Source organism: Nipponia nippon, unplaced genomic scaffold (genome assembly GCF_047370975.1).
Source record: "Nipponia nippon isolate SJK-2023a ecotype South Korea unplaced genomic scaffold, ASM4737097v1 scaffold_9, whole genome shotgun sequence".
Lineage (NCBI taxonomy): Eukaryota > Metazoa > Chordata > Aves > Pelecaniformes > Threskiornithidae > Nipponia > Nipponia nippon.
In genome coordinates, this window is record NW_028262413.1 from 41,830,968 (window position 1) to 41,854,823 (window position 23,856).

Here is a 23,856-nt window from a genome sequence, read left to right on the forward strand (position 1 = left end):
AGAGTTGACAACCCATTTTCATCTAACAGGATCAAACAAGCATCCTGCTAAACCCTGGGGAATGTTCTTCGAAAAGGCAACCGCTCACAAGGCTTTGATGTTCTCCTTCCCTACATCTGAGAAGATGTCAGACTCGGGGGGTAAGAGTCTGGGACAGGTTCTGACTTTTGGCAAACAGTTCAAACGAAAGAGCAGTCAGTAAGGAACAAGCGTGGCCAATACTAAAAAGATTGCTCAAGAGGTCTCTGCCCCCCTGCTTTGAAACCACTACAGGAACGATGTAAGCAAACATGTCCCCAATACATGAACCTTCTGAAGGAACCATCAGTGGGGCAACACTTGTCTCCACATCAAAGACCACTGCTTCCTTCACCTAGACTAATATCTGAACTTCAACAGCCCTTTTTCCCCAGAGCATTAGCACAAGTGAGCTAAGCTTTCTGGCACTCTCAGGAGGTAAGTGGTTATCATCTGTAAAACAAGCCCAAATCTGTTTTTATGAGGTTAAGTAACTTGCCCAAGATCACAAAGAGCTCCGCGCAGTGCCAAAATAGATGCTATTGCTCTTGATCATCTCTTTTCTGCTCCGGCTGGTAGATGGTGGGGCTTTCTCCTAACGTGGGTTAAGCACCAAGTCACGCACTTTGCAAGAATCAGGGTGTTCAACTATCGACTGCTGTAACTCCCTTGGACACCTTCCCCAGAAGTGGAACAGAAAAATATCTGACTCATTAAAAAGGCAAAAAAAAACCCAAACAAACCCTGGGTGTGTCAGGAAGAGTGATGAGCCTATTTATAGCCTATTTATAAAGGTTTGCATTTTGGTAGGCTGAAAATATATGTAACTGAATAAATCACACAGATGAGCACACCCACAGAAGGGAAGAGAAATCTCCATGCTTTAAAATGCTATCAGGTTCATGATGCTGTACAGCACCTCCCTGATTGCCTTCGGTCTCCAGAAATGAGGCCCTTTGGCCAAAATAGCAATTAAAAGCAAATGATGAAGTACTGAACATCGCCCCACTGTTACCATCCAGCAGCATCCCAGTTCAAATTTTAACCCTTCTGACAAACACGACAGCGTTTCTACCTTGCTGACATCTCAGACCGCACAGAATAACTTTTTCATGTGTATAGCTAGGCTTCTCTTCTTTATACGTGGGGTTTTTTTGCCACAGTATGTAATTAGATCATTTATATGCTGGCCTAACTGTGATAAAAGTCAAATAACCCATCCCTTAATTCTTCCTGCATTGCATTTTACCCTATTTCTCCTTTCGCTCCTCGGTTACTTTGGAAACAATTCACTACTAGGAGCTGTTGTGAGAAGTGCCAACATATTGCAGGAAAAATACAAAAATTAAAAGAACTATTTCAGTCTATGCAGAGATGGGTGCAGCAACTGCTTCTGTCCTGATAAAGTGAATTCCTCATCTTCACGTAAAACCACACTTTAAAAATTATTTAAAATGAGACAACAACTCTTCAACTAAAGAATTCTTTACTGGGCCACGTACTGAAACTTGCTTTGGGCAATACAAAAGAACAAAAAAGGCAGAACCCAGGGTTCTGGTCTCTCTGTACTTATCCCCGAAAAGATGAGACGCATCGGTATGACAGCACTGCCTCCTCTACACAATAACAATGCAAAACAATGAGCAGAAGAAAAGGTGGAGATTTGTGAGCTGTAAGCAATTAACAGACAAGTTAATGTATGGCCTTGGACCTGGCCATCCAATTGGTACCTGTGTCTGTGATCTGGGGTGCGCTTAAAAGGGCGGCAGCAAAACTCGTCCGACTTTTTCTCATGAAACAAGGCGCGCATGGAGACAAAACACCCCTAAACAGAGCTTTACTAAAACATGATTTCATTTCCTACTCCTCTAAAAGTGGAAATCCTGTCCAAACCTCCTATTTTCAGAATTCACATTTGAGCTATCACACAATGGGTCTCCAGCCTGGGCAGCTATTTAAAGCCCTGCTGGAAGCACATGTTTGGGTTTGCCTAGTAGGTGACTAAGGACTCTGGTGCTAATTGCATCCTCTGAGTTACCATGGCAGAGCTGGGTTGAAAGAGGTTGTACAAAGAGATTTAAGCAGGACAGGAAAGCCAGACAACAAACGTGATGAATCTCATGGAGTATCTTGGATTTGCATCCAAGAGATGTTGCCATCTGGTGGCTCATGGACGGGGAAATCAAGTGATCTCCTGTGGCCACCTGAAAAGTGCTTCAGAAATCCCAAATTCTGGTTCTGAAAATCAGAGCCTGTATTTGAAGAGTGTTTGTGTGATTTACACAATTATTGTATTCACTCTTGCAACACAGGAAACCTTATGAAATACATAGACACAGTACCAGTAACAGACAGGAGCCTTTGTTTTTCATTTTAAACCCTCAACTACTAGGATGGAGAGTGTAGAAAGATTTTTTAAGGTCTTTTATAATGCAGATGTCCTAAAAATCTATAGAAGTGTAAGACCCCACATATTACATCATAAATAATTTCAATACAGATTCAATCACTTTTTCCTGTGACTGATGTCATCTAGAACTGGCATCATTTCCTTTTAATTACACTGCCTAGAGCAATTAAGTACACCAAAGAGGATGGACTGCAAAAAGTCTTCTTGGCTATGCTATTTTGTTCTATTTTAGGGTTTTTTTGTTTCATAATTAAGAGTATTTTCAAATCTACAGCTGGTATTGCCAAGTGGTCATTTGTTATGCAACTTGTTTACCCTTTTGGTCTACCAGTACAAAGATTGTAATTCATGAAATATAGCTTTTTTCTATGAAAAGTTGTTTCCTAGGGGAAAACACAGTCTGTGGTAGAAAAGAATAAAACAAGAACATATGTAAAGGATTTCACAGTAAAATAAAAGTTTGAAATGAAGATATTTCCAAGCTAATTGAAATTAATGTTAGTCTATCCTTTTAACAAGCAGAAAGAAAGTAGAGGAAAAAAAAAAATCTAAGAACTACAGGAATTAAGAACAAGTAAAAGACAGAACCTGCTTCTCCACCTTAGCTTAAGCATGGAGATAAAGCTCCCTGTGAGTCAAGGCATTTCGAGTAAACGGGAGTGTTTCAGCCCCGTGGAACCTGCTGGCAACCGGCTAACAGCAGACAGACAGTCTCTCAGGCCCTTTTTCTGCCTCTAAATTTGCTCCTCCTCCCCTTCGAAACCCATACAAGAATCCTGCACCTTCCGAGAACAACCAACGAGAAAAAGTGATTTAGGCATTACAGAGCAAAGGCTCAGAGTGGTATAACACATTGCAACAGTACACACAAAGGCAATTATATCTCACAAAATTACCTTCCTTATTGTTTCAGTGACTCAGCTTATAGACAGAGTATTTCTTACCCTTCACTTGCATGATTAGGAGCTGCTGCAGCTCTGGACTTACAGTACTGGACTGTCTCTCCCTATTTTCCTCCACTGAGCTCCTCTGCGTTTCCCAGATACTACACTCCAGTCTTTAAATGCAAAGCAAAATTTGTGCCCAGTAATGCAGCCATTATCGTGACGGCACCCAACGTGCACTAGATGCACCGCACAAACACTCGAGCTCCCAGCACACCAGCTCGCTCTGCGAGCCTTCTCCTGCGAGAAAGTTCTCCCCAAATCTGCCCGAGAGCTTCCTGATGCCAAGATGCCTCTGCTGTCCACAGCAGGCTGTGGTCAGGGCTTTTGACTCATGTGGACAGGGATGAGGTTGTTCCTTCTTTTGTTGGTTTGTTTGCCAGATCATGATTTGAGGCTTTTTATTATAAGGGTTTTTTTTTTCCAGCAGGGGAAAAGCTGCCCTAGCAGCAGAGGCAGGCGATGAGGCTGCTGTCTTGCAATGAAGTTTCACTTCCCCGCTTTAACACAGACTTTCTACACTACCACGTGCAATCTGCTTGGCCATTCAATGTCTCAGTTACCCCCCCTACTCTGCAGAGATGTCGGGAAGAAAAAAATATATCACAGATTATGACAGTCTCAGTTACTACAGTAATAAGGGCTTTCTGAAAAGCTCAGTTTATGACCAACACTAAGTAGAATGAGCATCTGTGGCATAAGTGGACACATCCATCCCCAACTGTAAAATTTCAGCAGCAACAACAGTTTAGCCATAGCAGCAGAGCTGATATCATCTCTCCGCATCCTTCCCTGCTCGGACCTTTGGTATTTACTTAATACCCAAACTCCAGCAACCAATGCAACTAATGATATCCAAACTATAGCAACAACATCCAGTGCCACGGCATCTCTGCCTGCCACGCAGATGGACTTTAACGTGGGAAGTGTCTGATGAGACAGTGTTTAATTTCAATCAATTGGTCTGCAGAACTACAGAGTGCCTCTGGTACCGAGGAAAACTTCAATTATGGAGAATTTAAACCAGACCATTTAGAAATAGAAGCATTTTAACAGTGACAGTAAAGCAACAGTTAAATTAGGCTTTGGTACCTTTTCACCAAGGCAAACAGAAGCTTAGTTGGACGATGTAACCTGGTTTGTCCTTAGGCTGGCAAAAGAGCTACTGGAAGCACACAAAGCATCATCCGCTGCCTAATTCTTGTAACTCAGTAGCTTATTTTGATACTTCCAAGTTATGACAGATCAGCTCAGATGAGAATCTGTTTCTTACAAGGGGAAATGATTTCCCTTGAATTCATAACACAGTCAATAGTGGGGCAACGATAACCATCCCATCCCACCCTTCAGAGTAAGTGCAAAAATACAGGTAGTATTTCATCCTTTGAGTGACTTCTGAATCTACATTTAGCCACATCTTAAGGTAAAAAAAGCTGCTCCCATAAATTTACAATCAGAAGTCCTTTTTTTTATTATGCACAGAAATAAAAGCTTACATTTGAGCAGTACTGTTAACAATATATATTCAATGTTTAAGGCTGATGATAAAGACAGCATAAGAAACAAGCAGATTGCTCTAGTAATTATATAAAATGCAGCAGTCATTTGACTCTGCAGTTGTAAGCTTTTATTTAGGTAAAGTCTTTCAGGATATAGAGAATTTTCACACACAATGAGAATTTAGGAGGTATTCTGAGAGTTTGTATTTCTATTCCATTTTCTTTAATTTCTCATCTCAAACCACCTTATGTTGTTGAGATTTTTTTTAATGTGATTTCCTTTGGAAGCTTTGCTAAAACATTCTACTTAATGTTGGCAGCAAATGTAATCAAATCATTTCTCTTTCTGTTTTTTACACCTCCATACATCACCACAACTACTGACAAAGTCAAGAAAAAAAATTTAAAAATCTGGTTTTGTTTTTACATTAGCTTTAACAGAATTATGGTTACCCCTTTCACCCCAGCCCCTGATGGACTTCATCTGAAGTCTCCTGGGGACCATATGAAACTCTGAGGACCTGGGACAAGGATGACGGAAGAGCTTCCAAACCCAGAAGGGAAGCAGAGGAGGTTCAAGGCAGGCAGGCAGAGAGGCTCGGTATGCTCTTGAGTGAATCAGCCCTTCCTTCATCCACCTGAGCCATCCCCGAGGAGCAGCCGTGCTCCCAGAGATGTGCAACACGTCTTGCATTGCAGGGACAAACAGAAGATGCTCAAAGCTGGAAGTGAAGGACAAGATTTTGGCTAAAAGCTGTTTGCAAGAGTTTCCTTACAAAGCACTTGCTAAGTGCCGGGGCCTGGATGTTTAAACAAGGGCTGGTCTCCCACACACTGTCTCTTGTTCATGGCTAGCCTGCAGCAAGGTCAAATAACGCCAGCTCTGAGTCACCACAACCATCTCCAAGGCAACTGGCCGAATATACAGTGTAAACACATGATTACAGATTCACTGTTGAGTACAGGAAGGAGGAGGAGGAGGAGGAAGGGCTGGCTGAAATAAGTCATGCTCTTGTTGAAATCAGAGCAGTCAGTGCTGAAGCAACACTGGACAAACGCATCGGTGTCAGCGGAGGGTATCAAAAACCTGTTTTTTCCCATTTTGCTTCTCCCCAGCACACCCTTCACCACTAAAGTCCTTTTTTCTCTGGTAGTTTCTCCAAAATGAAGCACAGAAGAGGCTGTTATCCAAATGGTTGCTTTACATCTGAGATGTCACCTCTTCCCTTGCACTGCGGCCCCAGACAGTGCTACACGTCAGGAATGAGACTACCTTTCCAAAATCCGTTAAATCTTTGTCTGATACAAGCTGTATTTTGGGACAGCACACATCCCTATCTAGCATCCCATGCCACAAGATCATGACTCTACTGGGTCAAAAAAAAAAAAAAAAAAAAGCCCATTATAACTAAAGCAACAACTGAGAGCAATTCCCTCCTTTCCCTTTGAATCATGAGTGAAGTCAGAGTTCCCACTAAAAGCAACAAAATAAGCCCCAGGGAGCCCTCCCCAGTGACTCAGTTCTATCTGGGGTCGGCAGGACGGACAGAGCCCAGAGCATCACCCCGGGTACCACCTCGCATCCAGCACTGCTCCGAGGACGTCAGGGCCAGCGGTGATAGGAAAGCATCACTCCTGCCTGGAAATCCCATCAAGTACGCCAGTTCCCGCATGGGCTGAAGGGGGAACACCGCAGCTTTTCAGTTCCTTTCTTGGCGACGCAGCCACGGTCCCAAGGGGGAGGTGAGGTCATTGCAAGTGGGGCTGGCAGAGCCCCTTGACCGCCACACAAAAGCAGGGAAGGAGCCACCCCTTCTTCTCCCTCCTCTGGGAGAAAATAAGCACTAATCTAATTGATTGCACAGGGCACCAGTAGTCAGTAACCGTAAAAAGACTTCTCTTCCTGAGCCAATTGAACAACCCGAACAGCACAAAAAGAGAAGGAAATGAAAAAATACGGTGGCCAACTTCTAGCCACTCATTCCCAGGCAGAAAAAGTCCTTAGCCCAAATTTTACTTCACGTGTATCTCTCATAAAACAATACTTACAAGATAGACAAAAAGGCAAACCCAAGAAACACACTTGATTGCTTAAGCTACACTGTGTATAGTAAAAATGTCAGGCGTTTTTCTCACACTAGTGTCAATGTGCTGCATAGCAACAAGTCAGAATGAAAGGTTAATGGTAAGGACCGCAGCCTGGAACATGCTCATTCCCACGGTCCTGAAGTCACCAAAGGAAAATGCTGTGCTGATTTGTTTTGTTTTGTTAATGGCACGAAGGCTTAAAAAGGGCGGTGGGCTTTAATGTGAAAACCCACCCCGTCTGAACCAGCTGTGCTGGAGGAATGGCACCAAGCACCTACATTGCATTCAGAAACTCTGTGCTGGCTCTGATCTACACGGCAGGATTTAGGGGAAAAGGGCTGTATTTCACCAGGACTACAGCAATGAACCTCACCGAGTTAAGCAGATCCTAAGTGTAGCTAGGACTTACCAGGCTGTACACCATTTGGACAACAGGATCTCTAAACTGGCAAATGTGCCCTCCATTAGCTTGCTCGCATTTAAAAGCTTTTAACTATGTGTAAATATAACTGTGTATTTTCTACAATAGAATCCCATAGTTACACATTAAATAATCGCAATCTCAGAGTCACAGAATTCTAGTGAAATCAAGCGAGAAATTTTTAAAAGGCAAAAGCAATCATCCAAACCATGCGTTCAACTCTCTATGAATGTGTAAATGAGGCAAAAGACAACCAACAAAACGGCATTACATTTAGGTCCACTTGAATTAACCAAATTTCATAGACTGATACACTGATATGCAAAGAAAGGCAACTGTTTACCAGGAGAAATTGTCTCCAGACTCCCAGGATTAATCTTTCTCGTGCTTGTGCAGTGTTGGACAGTTGACCCAGTGAAGACCAAGTAAAAAACTACATCATCTTCAACTTTATCTTCCTCAGTCAGCTGCACTGTAATAACGGAGTCACCCTAGGGAAAAGGACAAGAAAAAAAGGTTAGCTTTACATTTGCAAGAACTGCATCGTATAAAATAAAACTTCTCTACCTACAAGTCTCCTGCTCCCTGTTCATACACCCCTTTCACACGACTCGGGGTCCATCCTAATTTTCAGATATGCAAATCATCCTTAGCATGCCTCTTAGCATCACAGCCAGCCAACCAGCTAGAAAGTATGTTGAGCGCAGCTCTGGGAAGAGATACGTAGAAATCTCAAGGGTATATTCAACATAGCAACTTAATATGGTGAAATAACACCAAGTCTGACACACACACGCACGCACACGCCACACAAGGGTTTTTTTATACACATACGTATATATATACACATATCCTCCCACATATGCATAGATAAAACAACAGAATTGGGATAGTGGCCTAAAATTGCCTCTGTCTTCATAAATTTGAACAAATTATCTAATTCTTGCTTGAGCATTCACATTTCCCCTCTCCAAGCTAGCCACTGTGTCGATAATTCCAGTGTAATCGACTTAATCACTGAACACATCCCTCATCCGCAATCCATAAACACTCAAAGATACCCAAGATTCATATCCACTGAGATTTTTTTCCACTTTCCTTACAAAAAAAAAAAAAACCAGTAACGGTGGCTGTACAGACAGCAGTAGCTCTTCTCACTCATCTATAAGCTCATGCCTTGGTGAAAAGCTCTGTACGTTATCAAAACCAGCAGTTTTTCGAGCCCTGAAAAGAAATCTGTCGTGATCTGTTGGCTGAACACTCCTGCTTAGTGTTAGGGAGGCTTTGTTTCAGTATCTCAGTCTATTCTATCATCTTGCTCATCTTTGCTATTAGCAAAAATTATGTTCTTAAAGGGCACACATGGTTATCATAGTTAACCCAGCACGGGATGCAGTAAATACACCTGAAATTCATACACCTGCACGGACAAGAACAGGAGCGATATCCACCAACTTCAGTTTTCCATGGGGAAGGGAAAGGAAGGAAAGAGGATGGCTTGCAGTTACTACAGCACTAAGTGAAGCATGTTCATTTGATCTCACCATACATTCATATAAACTACGAAGAACTATATAAACTATGAGACACTGAAAACAACAGACTGTGATGTGACCTTCTGCCCCTCTTCTATCAAGATCAAAACCAGTTGGATGCCCCAGTTTTACACTGCAGCTGCATTAGCCAGCTCTCTGCCACCACCCCGTTGAGCATATGGTTACAGCTGCAAATCTGGAAAAGATTTTATTATTATTATTTTTGCAGATTATGTAATTCCAATTTGCATATTCAATAGAATACACATGTCATTTTATTTAAAACCTTCTCCTTAAGATCACTCAGTTCATCCCTTCTCTTTGTCAAATATAACTATTGCAGAAAAGTCCAAATCTTCCAAGCCCTTCTGTACATCCGTGCCGCATCAGCATCGTTTCCCACGCTCCATCTCATGTCTGCCCCGTTCTCCCTCATCTCAGCTCCTTTTATGCCCCACCAGAGTTTCTTTCTCCCAAGTTCACGTCCAGTTCTCCTCCTCTGATCTGGCCTGTCTGGTCCCTCTTGCCAGGGGCAGGGTTGCACCTTGTTTTGATAGAAACAAGGTTTTGCAGTGCAGTACACAACCAGCCCCTGGTCTTCAAAACAAATATATGGGTCAGTCTTATAACACACAGAAAAGGAAACCATGAATTCAGAAAAGATAAATGGAGCAGTGAGCCTACTTTACATTTCCAGGGGTTGCAGAGTTACAAATACACGTTTTAGGAAGGTCTCGCATGATAATATCAGACCAGACTTCCAGCTGGGGAGAAAGGAACCATGCAGCAAAAGTATATATTGTATATAGTCAGTGTTAAAATAAAAACAGGTGCAAAAAAAATAAATCAAGCTTTAAATTCAAGCATGACCAGTTCACATGCTGAGTTGAAAACTAAATATTCCATTTCAAGCAAATGGATCCAGGTTTGAGAGGATGTTCAAAAAACAAAAGCTGAAGTTTTAGCTTACAAACCCTCTGTGCTTTGGTTTTTATATCCATCTTTGTTCAAACTGTTCCTCCCTTAAGGCATGAACATACAAAGCACTTAAACGGACTTAAAATGCAGGTGACGTTTCAGCTCATCAACAGGACTGATCGTTTAAAATGGTATCTGCTAAAAAGATTTTTCTTTTATTTAACTCACAAACCAAGTACAGCTAGTCCAGTTCCTGTGAAAGAAAAGCAAATCCACATAGAATGCATATGAGAAGACACCTCTCTGTCCATGTGAAACTGTCACTTCCACATCAAGGAAAAACAATTTAATTTACAGCGTTATTGCAAAAGCTATTTTGTATATTTAGTTATTGACAAAAGACATGTAAATACATGTGAAAAGCCTGAACATCAAAGGTTCCACATAACCTGAAATCTAAGCTGGGGCTTAAAAAAGATAGCTGAACTTCTCATATAGATACCTGAACTTTAGGTGTGGAGCAGTCTGACCTAATTTTGAAAGTGGCCGTGCTTTGGGGGGTAGTTAGACCAGATGAACTCCAGCAGTCCTGTCCAACCAAAATTATTATATTTATATTTTAATTCAGTTTACTTTAGTTCATGTTTAAGTTTAGGGGAAGCACAAATTATCATCAGCTGACATCAATTTAAAAGGCTCTTCAGCTGTGTCTAAGTGCCACCCTCCTCCTCCTCCTCTTCTGGAGGACCCTCCGGCAAAAGGCGAAAGGGGCACACCCAATAGCCTTAAAATGATAACTGAGCATTTCATTTTTTTCTTTAATTGAAATTTGCATTTGTCTCCGAGTATCTTCAGCTAGGTCAATAACATGCCACTTAACTGCTGTGTGCTTCAGTTTACTTATAGGTGTCTTGTGAGCTACCCCTCAGTGTACATGGTACAGCTCACCGTGCGTGATGTGAGCCGAGGGCCCAGAAGGAAAAGAGCAAAGCATTAAATAAGACCGTCCTCCTTCAACACACATCACTACCTCCCAGTTATTAACAATTTCGTTGTCCACTGCCAATTTTAATGTCATTTTTGAAAGTTATAGTCAAACAACGTATTTATTTGAAAAGGGAATAACGCACAGAACAAACTCCTCTCTCTCAAACGTTTTTGGAGTTAAAGAAAAATCAGTTACAAATGCAGCCAAATTCCTCCAACCCACACAGAAGACCTTCCAACAGCACTATTGCATTCAGCCTCCAAAAACATTTTAATTGAAGTGTGTTTACCTTTATTCATTTAATATTGTCCAAAAAATGTCATCTGTTCAGTATCACTGCCACACAAGGTGGTTATTATAACCCCTCTTTCATCCCGTATGGCTAGAAACGGGAGGCCAGCCTGCCAATATCCCTTTGGTGAAAGTACAGACAGATCAAAGCCATCCTCTGGAATGCTCCAACAAATAAGAATAATTTAATTTCAAAACTAGGTTGGATTGACTAATATTTACTTGGCTTAAAGCCCATTGGAAATGAAAACATTCCATTTTGGTCCATTCATGAAAGAGGTCGCCCTCTCCCTTGTTGGGATCTGAAAATCTCTGGTTTCAGATAGTTGTAAGGGGATGTAAAGAACGTGGATGTCGCTCTTTCCTCTAAATATATTCCCCTCCTCAAACCGAAGGGAGAAAATGGAAGGTCTGCCTCGCCAAAGGACGGGTTTAAAGCCCTGACCTTGGGATTTAAACTCCTATAAAACAATTCAGAAAGGGATTTTAGCATGGCACATCTCTGAACCTTTAGCTTAGTTAAGGGAGCAGAAATGCAATTATCTCTAAAAAGACCCAAAAGCTGTTACTAGGTCTAAAAACCAAAGCCAGATAGACAACGCACCTGTTCGTCAGCATATTTTGTTGGCATTAGAACAACTCCACCTTTTTAGTTATTTGGTTTTCCAGTGCTGCCGTTATAAAGGTACGGAGATTATGTGTAGGCAAAGTACAAGGAACTCTTGAGTAATCATTTCTTCTTTCTCAGGCTTGGTTTCTGTGTCTGTAAAGGTGAGTTATTTACCTTCAAAGGATTTTTTTTTTAAATAGATGACTTCAGCAATATTTGGAAGTGACGATGAAGCAAACAAAATCTTTAAGCTCAAAAGAATTAAGATCACTTATGTTATTAGCTGAAATATACTCTCCACCTTCCAAAAAAATAATTATTTTAAGCATGTAAAGACATCTATCTTTCCCACTTCAGGCTCTGGAAATCCATCTGGTTTTGGAGAACCGGTCATAGAGGATCCTTTACAGTGGGACTGCAACGGCAGTCCTGGCAAATGCAGCATTCAGGACCTCCAGATGAAAACCACGAGTTTAGCTGGCAAGGGCAAGTTTTCCCTGAGGGATATCAACTCTACCAGCAATAGGTTCATTTCTCTACAATGGACTACGCCAGCTAACAAATTTTAAAGTTTGTACAAAAAAAAAAAAAAAAAAAAAAGCAAGCTGTATTTTTATAGCTGAAGCATGTGATTTCTAAGCTGGTTTTCCCCCCATGGTTCATGCTGGGAATTTTGAAGATTTTCAAGTATGTTATCTAACCCACTGACCACCCACTCTGACCTCCACACACACACAAGTCTAAAAATACTTATGAAAATGAAACACGTGTTAGACAGCAACGCTGAAGCACTCCACCATTACTTTAGCATTCTGCTTTTAATGAGAAAACACTAACCACTAGTAATCCTGAATTTGTTCTACTCAGAAAAGCAAAGTTGCTGCTGCTGACCACTGCCATCTCCAACTGTTTTTTCATGCAGATAAAGCCTAGCCAGTGATGGACAGTCCATGTGTTAGATGGCTTAGAGATTCACATACAAGGAAAGAACCTTCCTCCTAATATATTTCCTTCTAAAGAGCTCTTGTAGATGTTGGTGTGATGCTGCTTCATTGAAGAGGCTGGATTAGGCTCTGGATTAGATGACTAAACGTAACCTGCCACTGTAACGAGTTCTGTTTTGTTTCCACTATTCATAACACGAATCAGACCTTGTTGGGTCATTGCTTATTGCATTATGTTGGGACACAAAAAGAGAAATATGATTTTGAAACAGATTTTTTTTTCCCCCCTTTGGGAAGCTCTAAGTAGCTCCTAAGACAGCGGCACTGTACCCAGGAGGACAGCACAAAATCACAGTTGTGGTTTCTTCCTCCTCCTTCAAGGAATTCAGGCTCATTGGTACCTTTATTCATTTTTAGATGGAGTTGGACTTGCTGTTACTCCAGCTACTGCTCAACACAGAGTATACAGGATTAGGCTGTAATTACAGGAGGAGGCATGTCCTTTCACATCCCTGCACTTTGAGTTTCCCCATCAATGAAACAGGAATCATGGTGCACCAAGTATTTTTCATCCAAATGGCTTTTAAAGGAAAGGCTGGCTTTTCAATCAGATGACATTTTCTTTGGAAAGCGTGCAGGACTGGCAATAATTAAGTTAGACAAAATCAAAGGGAAAGTTGAGACAATTCCACCTCAAATTGAGAACTGCAGAATACTCTTAAGGCAGCTGGAGGATGGAAAAGGCAACTGCAAGGCAGCTTTAGAAAACGTAGCAGAAATCATCCCGCAAGAAAAACAGCAAAATATAATTGTTTAGATGCTCAATGATCCATTACCGTCTACCTCTGCCAGTACACTTGGTCAACAGCCAAACTTTTGTTCCCAGACAGTGTCCCAGTCTCAGCTGAGTATCCTGGAAGGTCCCTCCCGTCTAAGGTTACCTCGTGTTGGTGCAAACATGCCCATAACCCCCTGGAGAAACACATCTGGAAAAGATACCTGCAGCACATGGACATCTCTGAACAAAACCAGGTGCAGCCGCATGGACTCCTGACTGCAAAAAGAGATGGGGGTTTAGGGCAACTATTTTTACAGCAAACATGACAGTGCTCTCGTTTCCTGGAACAACCCTTCTGATTGAGAAAGACTTGGATCCCAGTTTTCCCACGTCTGACTAAGCGCCCTGGCCGGTCAGCCATGACGCAGGCACCGAGTGCTATCACCACTGGCTCATAAAACCAAGGGATGCTCTTCTTCCACGGCAAGAAAATAACCTACATCCAGCAAACTCTTCCAGGCTGCTATTCCCAGGTTAACAGAAGATGAGCAGCTCAGCCCAGAGGGATGGAATCTGGGGATGGGTCCTACCTACAAAACACTCAGCAAAGCTCCCTCGCCCCTCTGCCTTAGCATGGGGTGAGTTTGTGAGTGCACCTCACTTAATCTTGAGTGCATTTTCCCTCTTGGGAACACTATCAGGGCCTGGACATTGCTTCCCGGTACTTCACTCCCAGATGCTGCAACAATGCTATTTGAAACATCCATCCCCTTTTGCAGATGCGGCCATTTACCTTGCAAGCTCCCAGCACGCGTATATAAAAGGAATGGACTAGGGGACAAGGTCAGAGGTATCTGTTGCAGCAAGATAACAGCAGTCATTACAGACATCCTCAATTACACCAGTACGTATTTACGAGGAGCATTTAGGGCAAAAATCACGTCAAAAGCAGTTTATTCTGCAGAACTCCAGTCCCCAGAAACAAAGGTAGGCCTGTGAAATCTGTCTGAACACGAGCAGCTCTAGAAATCCCTCCTCGCCTGGAGACATCCCCCTTGATAAAGGCAGTGACCTGGGTCAGGAGCGTGGAGAAAGATGGATGTCATTCGGCTGGAGTGTTGCAACCTCCTGCAGATAAAACCTCCAGGGAAAGACTCCAGAAATAAATAGAATGGCAAGCTGCCAAGTTTGGGGTAGATTTGGGTCCTTTTTCATAGTCAATGACTTCAAACCCCTTGATCTTAAAGGAGCACAAAGCAGAGATGTGGTTTTCTGTTTTCTTAAAAAATTTTTAAAAAATCACAAAGGAAGACAAGAATGACTCCAATGGCTTAAAAAAAAAAAAAAAAAAAATCAATCTCCAAACCTAACTTTGTTTCCCCTTTAAATTAACAGCAGTGCTATTATTTCTGCCAGCAAAAGGTTTCAGGTTAACGGCACGGATACTGAGCCCCTCTGTGATGAGAAAAGCAGATTCTGCAAAGCAATCTCTTGCCCTTAGGAAAATACAATTGCAGACCATAATGTCTTGCCCACAGGCCACCAAAAAAGCAGAATGATGGTACATGTTTTTTAGCCAGCCCACATAGCAACTCGAGGTGATACCTTCCATATTTCATTCACTCTGCACTAAGCCAAGTGATCTCCTCTTCCAATGCTAGCCATAAAGCCATGACTGAAACACCGGCATATATGCAAAAGAACTTTCTTCTCTCCACCACTTTCTTCCCCCAAAAGGTGAGAAAAAATATGGTCCAAAAATAAGTTTAGCTTAGCACGCTGATGGATAAAAGACTGACGAAGGGCAAACCAGGGATAGAGAGTCAAGAGACCATTTAGTTAAGACTCTTTGGGTAAAAGGAATATGTGGGAAAACATGGACATCTGTGATAAATAGGCCTGGACTGTTGCCTTCAGGCCCAAGCTGGCTCCCACAGATCCATCCTGAGTGCGACCTATGCTGAAAACACAGCATGGACACCCTTGACTTGCCTGTCTGCAGAGCCAGCATCGTTAGGGCTGATTTATTAACGCAATCTCACAGCCATACCATGTCCCAAGCCAGTCCAGGTGTCTAATCCTACAGCAGGGTTTATTTGCAAAGAAATAAATGGTTTAAGGAGAGCAAGGAGCAGAATTCCTACTCTGAACCAGTGTGAGCAACACAAACTCCTGCAGAAATGCGTACACTTGAAGAAATCTGTTATTAGTCGCCCACATCCTTTAACAGGGCATGTCTCAGTCGGTCTCTAAATCAATCAGGTCAGAGATGAATCTTTATTGAGTGTCAAGATGCTATTATAGGTATTACACACACATTAATCCAGGCAGCTTGAAGGAGATCTCTACAGACTGCCAACAGAAAATCCATCAAAGTAACAGGATCCCGTTAGTGCTGAAAAAGACACATCATTTATCTTTATGGGTGCATCTTCATGACATATCACTTTGCTGCACAGAGCCAGGCAAGTTACTAGATTGGGCTGTTAATAGCTAATTTAGCTGCATCATTGCTTTAGCACAGGGCTCCACATGCTCTGCAGCACTTATGTTACCAACACTTGTTCAGAGCATGTTTAGTGCATCTGCTTGGTGCCGGACTGTGCTATGCAGACAGCCTTCACAAAACTCAACAGCCAAGGTCATTTCTAATAATTTTAGCACACAGGAAGACATGATAAAATTAACAATAAATTAACAGCAAAATGGCAGAAAACAAAGTTAAGGGGAAAAATAGAAAGGATGAGAAAAGTGCTTTTCAACCATTTGTGTTATATGCAAACAACTAGGGAAAAAGTGCTACAATAATTTTATTGTTCGGGTGACATTGGCAGTATAGTGAAGAAAACAGCTATTTAATTTTTTGTTTATTTGGGCAGTTTAGTGTTAGCCAGACCATTCATTTAAAACACTGTGTGCCTGCTGTCCTCAGTCACCATGGCCTGTACTATCTGAATAAGCAACTATTGACAGTGACCCCAAACCCCTTCTGCAGCAAGCCTCACACAGCTCTGGTACAGAGAAGAGGAACGTATGGAGAAACACAGGGAATAACACACTGGGGGTTTGCCCTCTAAACTACGCAAGCCTCCATATAATGCCACCACATGAACATGAAGACAAGATGAAAGACGGGGAATTTCTCTAGAGCAGAATATCCCCTCCAGTACCATCCAGTTTCCACAAGTATTGATCTTACTATTGTGAGTTTTTTCAGAAATTGGGGAAACTACTACAACCAGTTCCTATAAAATGCACCCAGACTGATGGGAATGTCTTGCTCTGGCCTCTTCCTAAAGCTTCTTCTGTTCTTCACTACACTGTTCGAGAACCAAACCAGACAATTTTATTACCAGCGGGCTGAATGATTGATAGTATTTCCTGCTAATTACTCACATAGCAATAACAACAAAATTGTAGCGCTTGGGAAAAATAGCAGGCAGTGTGAATGTATTCAGTGACTAACAGAAATTCAGCTATTCTCTTGGCATCAGAGAGGTGGAGAGAGTCACAGTTCCTGGAAGATAAAGTACATATGATGACACGTTATTTGAAACAATCTCCTGTCACTGAAGTATTTCCACAAATAGCCTTGATGTGCCTTAAAGGAAAAAAAAATAAATCAGGTTTGAACACTAACATCCAAAGGCATAAGAGAGCAGAAGGATGGCGTTTTCCTGGTACTTCAGCCTCCTCTACAGTCCAGCAAAACCCTCGAAGAGACAGAGCTCAGAGTGTGCTTCAGAGAGCTCATTTTCCTGCCAGCTGCAAAATATCCTCGCCAGTCTTCAAATATTTCACAACTACAGTACTTGGAGCTACTGTAATGATTTAGCTTTTTAAAGTTACATTTTTTGCCATTAGAGAATAGAAACCATTATAACCATTATCTTCCTGAAGAAGTACCCCCCGCAACCACAATTACTAGACAGATAAAACTTCTGCAATGCTTAGAAGAAACACTTTGAAACAAAGATACAAAACCAGGCAGCCCTGCACACTGAAAACGTGTCCTGCAACAGAACTGCCGCTTGATGGCAGTGCACAGCATCGATCGCTGCACAGAACAATTAATCACGGTTCGTTTTATTTTCCACTTATGCACAATATGGCATTGCTTTATTGAGCAAGGCGGAGGCCAAGCATTTGCAGAGACATTGCATCCAGCACAACCTTCAGAAGCAGATGGGAGGCACTGCAGGTAGAGCCCAGGAGATCCGAGACTTTATTTGAAAATATCATGCTTTCATCAAATCGACATCTTCATAACGGCTACTCTCACATCAGCTTTGCTGTCCCAACTGCCTCTAGTCTAACAAAACGACTGTCAGCACTTTGTTACAGAAAATAAATGGGATGCGTATATTGATTGAGAAGATGGGAAATTTGTTTGGTCATTCTAAAGGTAACGTAAGAATATTTATAAACTCTCTATATAAATACATTCCACAGAGGAAGAGTAGTTGAAGAGTATTTTTATCCTCTTCAACCCCAAGTCCTGATCTCCGTTGCTCATTCCTCCTGAGAGGAGGGGAGGCAACAATGTCAGCCAACACTGGGGATGGGACACAATCTCTCAGCATCTTTCCAGATACTACCCAGCTCATCGGCTGTCACAAGGAATAAAGAATCCTAAATTCAGAGCCAAAGAGATATTTGTCAGTTCACCCCATTTTAATAAAACTCTTAGTGTGACAATGTAAGGATTCCTTTTTCAGTTTCAGAAAACAGACTAAAGTAATCTAATAGCTCCCCAAAAGAGGGAATCGTCTCCTCTGCTTTCCCACCTCTACCTTGTACCAGCTCCGGCATCTTTCTTCTGGAAGTTGTATTATTTGAAGTTCACACGTAATGCTGCAAAGCAGTGGTGACTTCAGGGCAGAATTTCAGACAAGTGCTCCAGACTTCATTTAAGCTAGCCCATTTATTGTTTACCAGCACATTCATATCCACAAAACAGGATCACAGAAAAAAAGATCAAATAGATAATTATGAGGGGAGGACCTACAACCCAAATCACCAGCATCTTCAGTTTCAGATAATGTGGAAGAAGGGTTGAGAAAGGGCCTCTCAGCTGCAATTTAATCAGTGGCTCATCCTGCAGGAAGGCAATGCTGATGGTCAGGAGGCCTCTTCTGACTTCTCCGGTCAAAGCTGCCTTCAGTAAATGCACAGAAGTGACCGTTTCACAAGAAGTCCTATAGTAACATGACAGAGATCTCACGAGCTAGCAAATACCTCACTTAAGAGGAGCAAGCCAAGCAAACAGCCTCATGATAACCAATCTGTGCAACCTAAAGTCTTCATTTAGGTACCTGGGAACTGGGAAGGAGCAGGCAGCTTGCCAGAGCGTGGTGCAGAGCTCGGCTTCTCGCATGATGTAGACCAGAATTTGGGAAGTGGAAGATGAAAAGAATCTGGATCAAGGACCTAAGTAATAAAAACTTAAAAGATGAGGTCAAGCACAGTTTAGTGAGGAAACTATTTTGCCTGCAGAATGAAAGCAGAACCAGACAAGTTGCAATGTGCTCCTCTCAAAAAATCAGTTTATTCAGGCGCCCCAACCAACTTTCTTAAAACCAACCAAGAAGCAGGTTCTTCCACAAGCAAATATTTTATTTGTAAAAGGTGCTCAGAGGCCTTCCACTCCTTCATAATTCAAAGACATTTTGAAGGTGGGGCAGAAAACTACTTTGTCATTACGAAGAAATCAAGTACCCAACAAATAAAAGATGAGGTTTATCAGATCCTCTCACCACAGAGATGAACTAAACATCAAGGCTGGTTCTCCTTTTGCCTAAGGACCTCAAGAGAAAGTAAGACAGGCCTTCTGTATCGTGACTTTCCTGAGAAATCCCCACATCAAAAGTATGTGAGGTATGTTCTACTTTTTCTGCTGGACTGATCTCAGATATTCAGGCATCCCAGTGGCCTTTGTCACCATAGATGCCACTAAGCAAACACATTCAGCATTAGTAGAAAAGTAACTAAAGCACAGCTGCCAACCTCATGACAACATTTTACTGTAGGATTATAAAGGTATTTCGTTTTGTCCTTTTGTCCCTTTGGTAGAGATTTCTAAAAATCATTAATTATGTAGCACACAATAGTGCACAAGTCACACCTGAGATGGTTTCAGCCATGGCAACAACCCGGCTGCCAGGCAGGCATGCCTGCACAACACCTCGCTGCACTCTCGGACACGGGGAACCACAGCGCTTGGGACAGACACTGCTGCCACAAGCCTCAAGCTCTCTGTATTGCGAACTTTTTTCTTTAATCCTTTAATATTTATTCAAAAGAGGGTTTTTTCTTAAAACAAGAACATCAGAGGTTATCACCATTGTTTTTCTCAGGAATACACTGTACTTCAGTAGGGCATCATTCTGTGTGAAATACATAAGTGGGAGAAAAATATTATAAGCATTATCCTTTTCTTCCCATTTTAGATTAAAGCAGGACACAGTGGGAAATCTACAGGAGTAGTTCATTCATTAACAGAAGAGAGGACCTACTGTACCCAAAACCCAGGTTATATTAAGAGAGGGTCAATGCATTCTTTCTGAGGCTTTTGAAGTTCATACTTCATTAAGTTGCATGGCATTTTGGCTTGGAAGTGGGAGCTCTCATCTCTATCAAAACTCTCCTTGAGAAACTCTGCAGGTTACACAGCTCCTAAGTGGCAGCTGATACAAGAGAGACCTGATTAAAGGCCAAAGTCAATGGGAGCATTTTTATCAATTAAGTGTTTGCCCTCCCATGCAATCACCAGTTATGACACATTTGGGTTTGTCACTCCAAACAAAGTGGGCACACCTTAGACAAACCATGCAGAGGAGGAATGCTGTGATTTAAAACAAGTTTGTTCCTTTTAATCAAAAAGGAAAAAAAGTTTACAGCGATACATCATCCTTCTCCAGCTGCTAATCTTTTCCATTTCACACCCACTGATCGTTATCACTGTGAAAAAACATTTCTGTCTTAAAGGCAGATCTAAGGTTGTAGCCTTGGTAGTAATCAAGAGAAGATGACACTTAATGCTTCCCAACTTGTCCCCTGCATGTCACTCCAGTCCTGTTCCAACACACTCATACCCAATACTGCTCTCAGGTTATTATTCTAAAAAAAAAAACAACATTGATTTCAGAGTGGCAGGAGATGCGAGTGAGTTAGAAGAACGATCAATAACGTTACAGAGATCCTATAGCTAGCAGAGGCTGAAATTGGAAGCCATATAGGTCACTTCTGAAGTAAGATTTTCAGGACATTGTATGCAGCTGAAGACTCAACCTTGATCCTTCACTCACTTGCACTCTATGTTTATTAAAATTTGGTTAGAAATAAGGACACAGCTTGCGATCCTTGATCCTTTTGCAATTAAATCCCCTGCTGAATACTCAGCTGGATTCTCAATTAATGATAACATTTAGAAAAATATCAACACTTCACCTTTTCAAAGCTCTCTCCCATTTTCTTTCTCTTGCCTGGATGTTAGTAACAGTTGAGTTTAAGCTAAGTGACTAATTTATTTCATTTATAAACAGAGAACTTAATGAATCACCACAATAAAAAAGGTCAGTTAATAATAAACCTCTATTGTTTAGAGCAATAAACATTTTTTCCCATCTGCATACTCCTTGATGATCTGGATATTCCAATAACATTGACAATAGCTAGGAAGTGCCTTACAATACTCAAGTTGAAATTTTGACTTTTGTTGGTAGAGGGATAAAACTTTTATAAAAGGGTAACGATCAGCAAGGTCATTGCAAGTATTTAACAAACAAAAATGAAGCTCCTAACTTCCCATCAACCAAAGACTTCTGCAACCCTCCCGTTCTGACCAAGCCCTGCCAGCAAATGGAACGATTCAGTCCTTCCGCTTTGAGACCCTGGGCTTCCTGAGCACAAAGCCCCAGGCAGATCAGAAACAAGATCAGAACCACTGCCCTTCATCCACTATGCTGTGCTCAACAGCGTTCCCATATCAACGGGACAGGACTGAAATACAAGAGGGATGTAGGTAAAGCCAGTTTCGGATTTAATCCGGCATCTGTGCATCAATAGAGATGTTCTCGACTCCAGTTTGAGGCAGGCAGCCAAAGGACTGTCCAGCCACACAGACTTCATTTTTTGCACATCCTGCAGTAAAACGCACCTGAAGAAATCAATGTATATTAAGGACCTTGTATTACAGAATATCCCGTTTTCCACAGAATATCCATAGTTGCACCAAAGACTATGTAAAGCATGATCCATATAATTACACCCTGGAAAGAAAACAACCCATGAAAGCAGCAGCAACAGAAATCAGACACGCTCAGTCCAGACAAATGACAGCTGCTTTTTGTAACCTTAACCTGTGCAAGTGAAAAAGCTGGGAGATAAAGCTCGTTTTCCGTTAAAACCCTCCCCATGCAATGCTGATTATGGCTCTGGAGACCACCTCTGCATTAAAGTCCAGCTTGTATCACAAAGTTTAAGGCCTCTGCTGTAATATGGAGGACTCCAACCTTCATCATCACAGTTATGTGAACCACAGAAGACCTTGTCAATGACTTCCCCACTCTACTACCCCACTTCTTCAGAACATCACTGTGGGCAGCAAGACAGCAGCTCATGTTAGTACCCCGTCGAGATACCTGAGGAAGGAGGAAGTGGGTTTGAACATCTTTATTTCAAATCTACACCACAATATTAAGCCACAGACTCTGCAAAGTAACACTGCCTTTTATAAAGGCCATTACATGTTGACAGTGGGATAGAAGGGATAGCTGCTTGACCTGCAGCCTGTTTAAGCACCGGCATTAATGGTATTGCACCGCGGTGAACCTTCCCCGTGCTATATTGAGGAACGTGTCGCTGCCCTATCTCTCCTGGCACGAGCTCCTCTGCCGCATGACTGCGCTGCTGAGAGCAGCGCCAAGCTGCGGGGCCAGGAGAGCTCGTTCAACAGCGTTAAGAGCAGGTAAGAGAACAGCTCTGGGTGAGAGAGACGTGCTCCTGGGGGACCAACTGAATGAGCCAGGGGCCATCTGTTTGCAGAGGAAGGGCTGAGCTGTTGTCCCAGCCATACCTGCATCAATACAGTGCTTAGCTCCGGTCCCTGGCAACCTCATTAACCAGCAAACAATCAGGCAACGCTTAAATGGGACAGACTTATTTAATCACAAAACCACAACACTCATTATTACTACAGGATGTGTTTTCCACCTTATCTCTTAATCTTTACACTTACAAAGGCCAGTAGTCTCATCATTACAGGCTATGATCTCCCAGTGGTCACAACATCTGCAGAGGCAGGACAGCTGATTTTTACAGAAGAGGTAAATAAAATCAAAGCAGCCAGAAGAAGGTACCGAGAAGGATGCAGCAGGTGGTCTTCTCTCTAATTTATGTACACTGACTTGAATAATACAGGAATCTCTTCTATCCCTCTGTTAGTGCGTATGTGGAAGCACCATCTTTTCCATCACCTGCAAAACTTTGGTCCCAAGTGCACCGGACATCTCAGGTTACCAAAACACTTTTCATAATTGTAAGGTATTAATCTGGGCAACCTGGTAATTATCACATAGGATAAAATGTGCTCTAGCTCTCTAACTGGCTTCCAGGAACTGAACTGGAGACATTATTTTTTACTTTCTCCTCCAAAAAGGAGCTCAGTAATGCTGCTGCTGATAAAAACAACTACCACATGGAGCTTTCAGGATGAAATTCATGCAAGATTTAAAAAACTAAGAAACAAAATTAAGTAATCTTGAATCTAAGCTATTGCCTTAAAAGAGGAAGAGCGTAAAGGATGCAATGTAAAGGTATCAAGAACAAAAGGGTGAAATTTGGGGAAAGTAATTTTTCCAGAGAGTAGACATGTAGGGAGATCCCCTGACATGCCTGTATTGCCTGTTATTGCCAGTCGTTTACTTCAGAGAGATGAAATTCCTTATGGAAAAATTCACAGGATACTGTTGTCAGTTATTTGAAAACAAGCTCAGGGCACCTAAATGCGGAACACAGAGCTGACATCACTTTGGAGAAGGAAACTGGTGAGGTTTGGTATTTACCTACCAATGGCCAGGCCACAAGACTATTGTGTCTGCCTTCTGAAAAATAAAAATACCAGGAAGATACATGTTTCTTTATGTTCTGCTCACACCTAACAACTCTCAGATGAGCTGAGCTGTCAATTAACAACATGTGGAAAACAAAACTGATCTTAAAATGTACAAAGCATTTATACTGACAGCAATCAGGAAGACTAAATATTGAATTTTCAAGGTCCTTAAATCTCTCTTTTTGTCCCCCCTCTACCTCTTTCCTTAAGCTACCAAAATTTGTTTGTTTTGAAAGGGAGCTGATTTGTGTATACACCTGGCCAGGGGAGGAGGAGGAAGAGAGAAAAGGCAGTCACT

General features: G+C 42.0%; 1 protein-coding gene across 7 annotated transcripts in view; it reads right to left on the reverse strand.

Annotated features, from left to right (window-relative positions):
• AKAP13 (A-kinase anchoring protein 13) overlaps positions 1-23,856 on the reverse strand; it is a 225,936-nt gene that overhangs the window by 134,198 nt on the left and 67,882 nt on the right. For all 7 annotated transcript variants that reach the window (XM_087743462.1, XM_087743461.1, XM_087743460.1 and 4 more), the window contains one exon: positions 7,724-7,871. In XM_087743462.1, the coding sequence (XP_087599588.1) occupies positions 7,724-7,871 (148 nt within the window). The remainder of the gene's footprint in view (positions 1-7,723; positions 7,872-23,856) is intronic.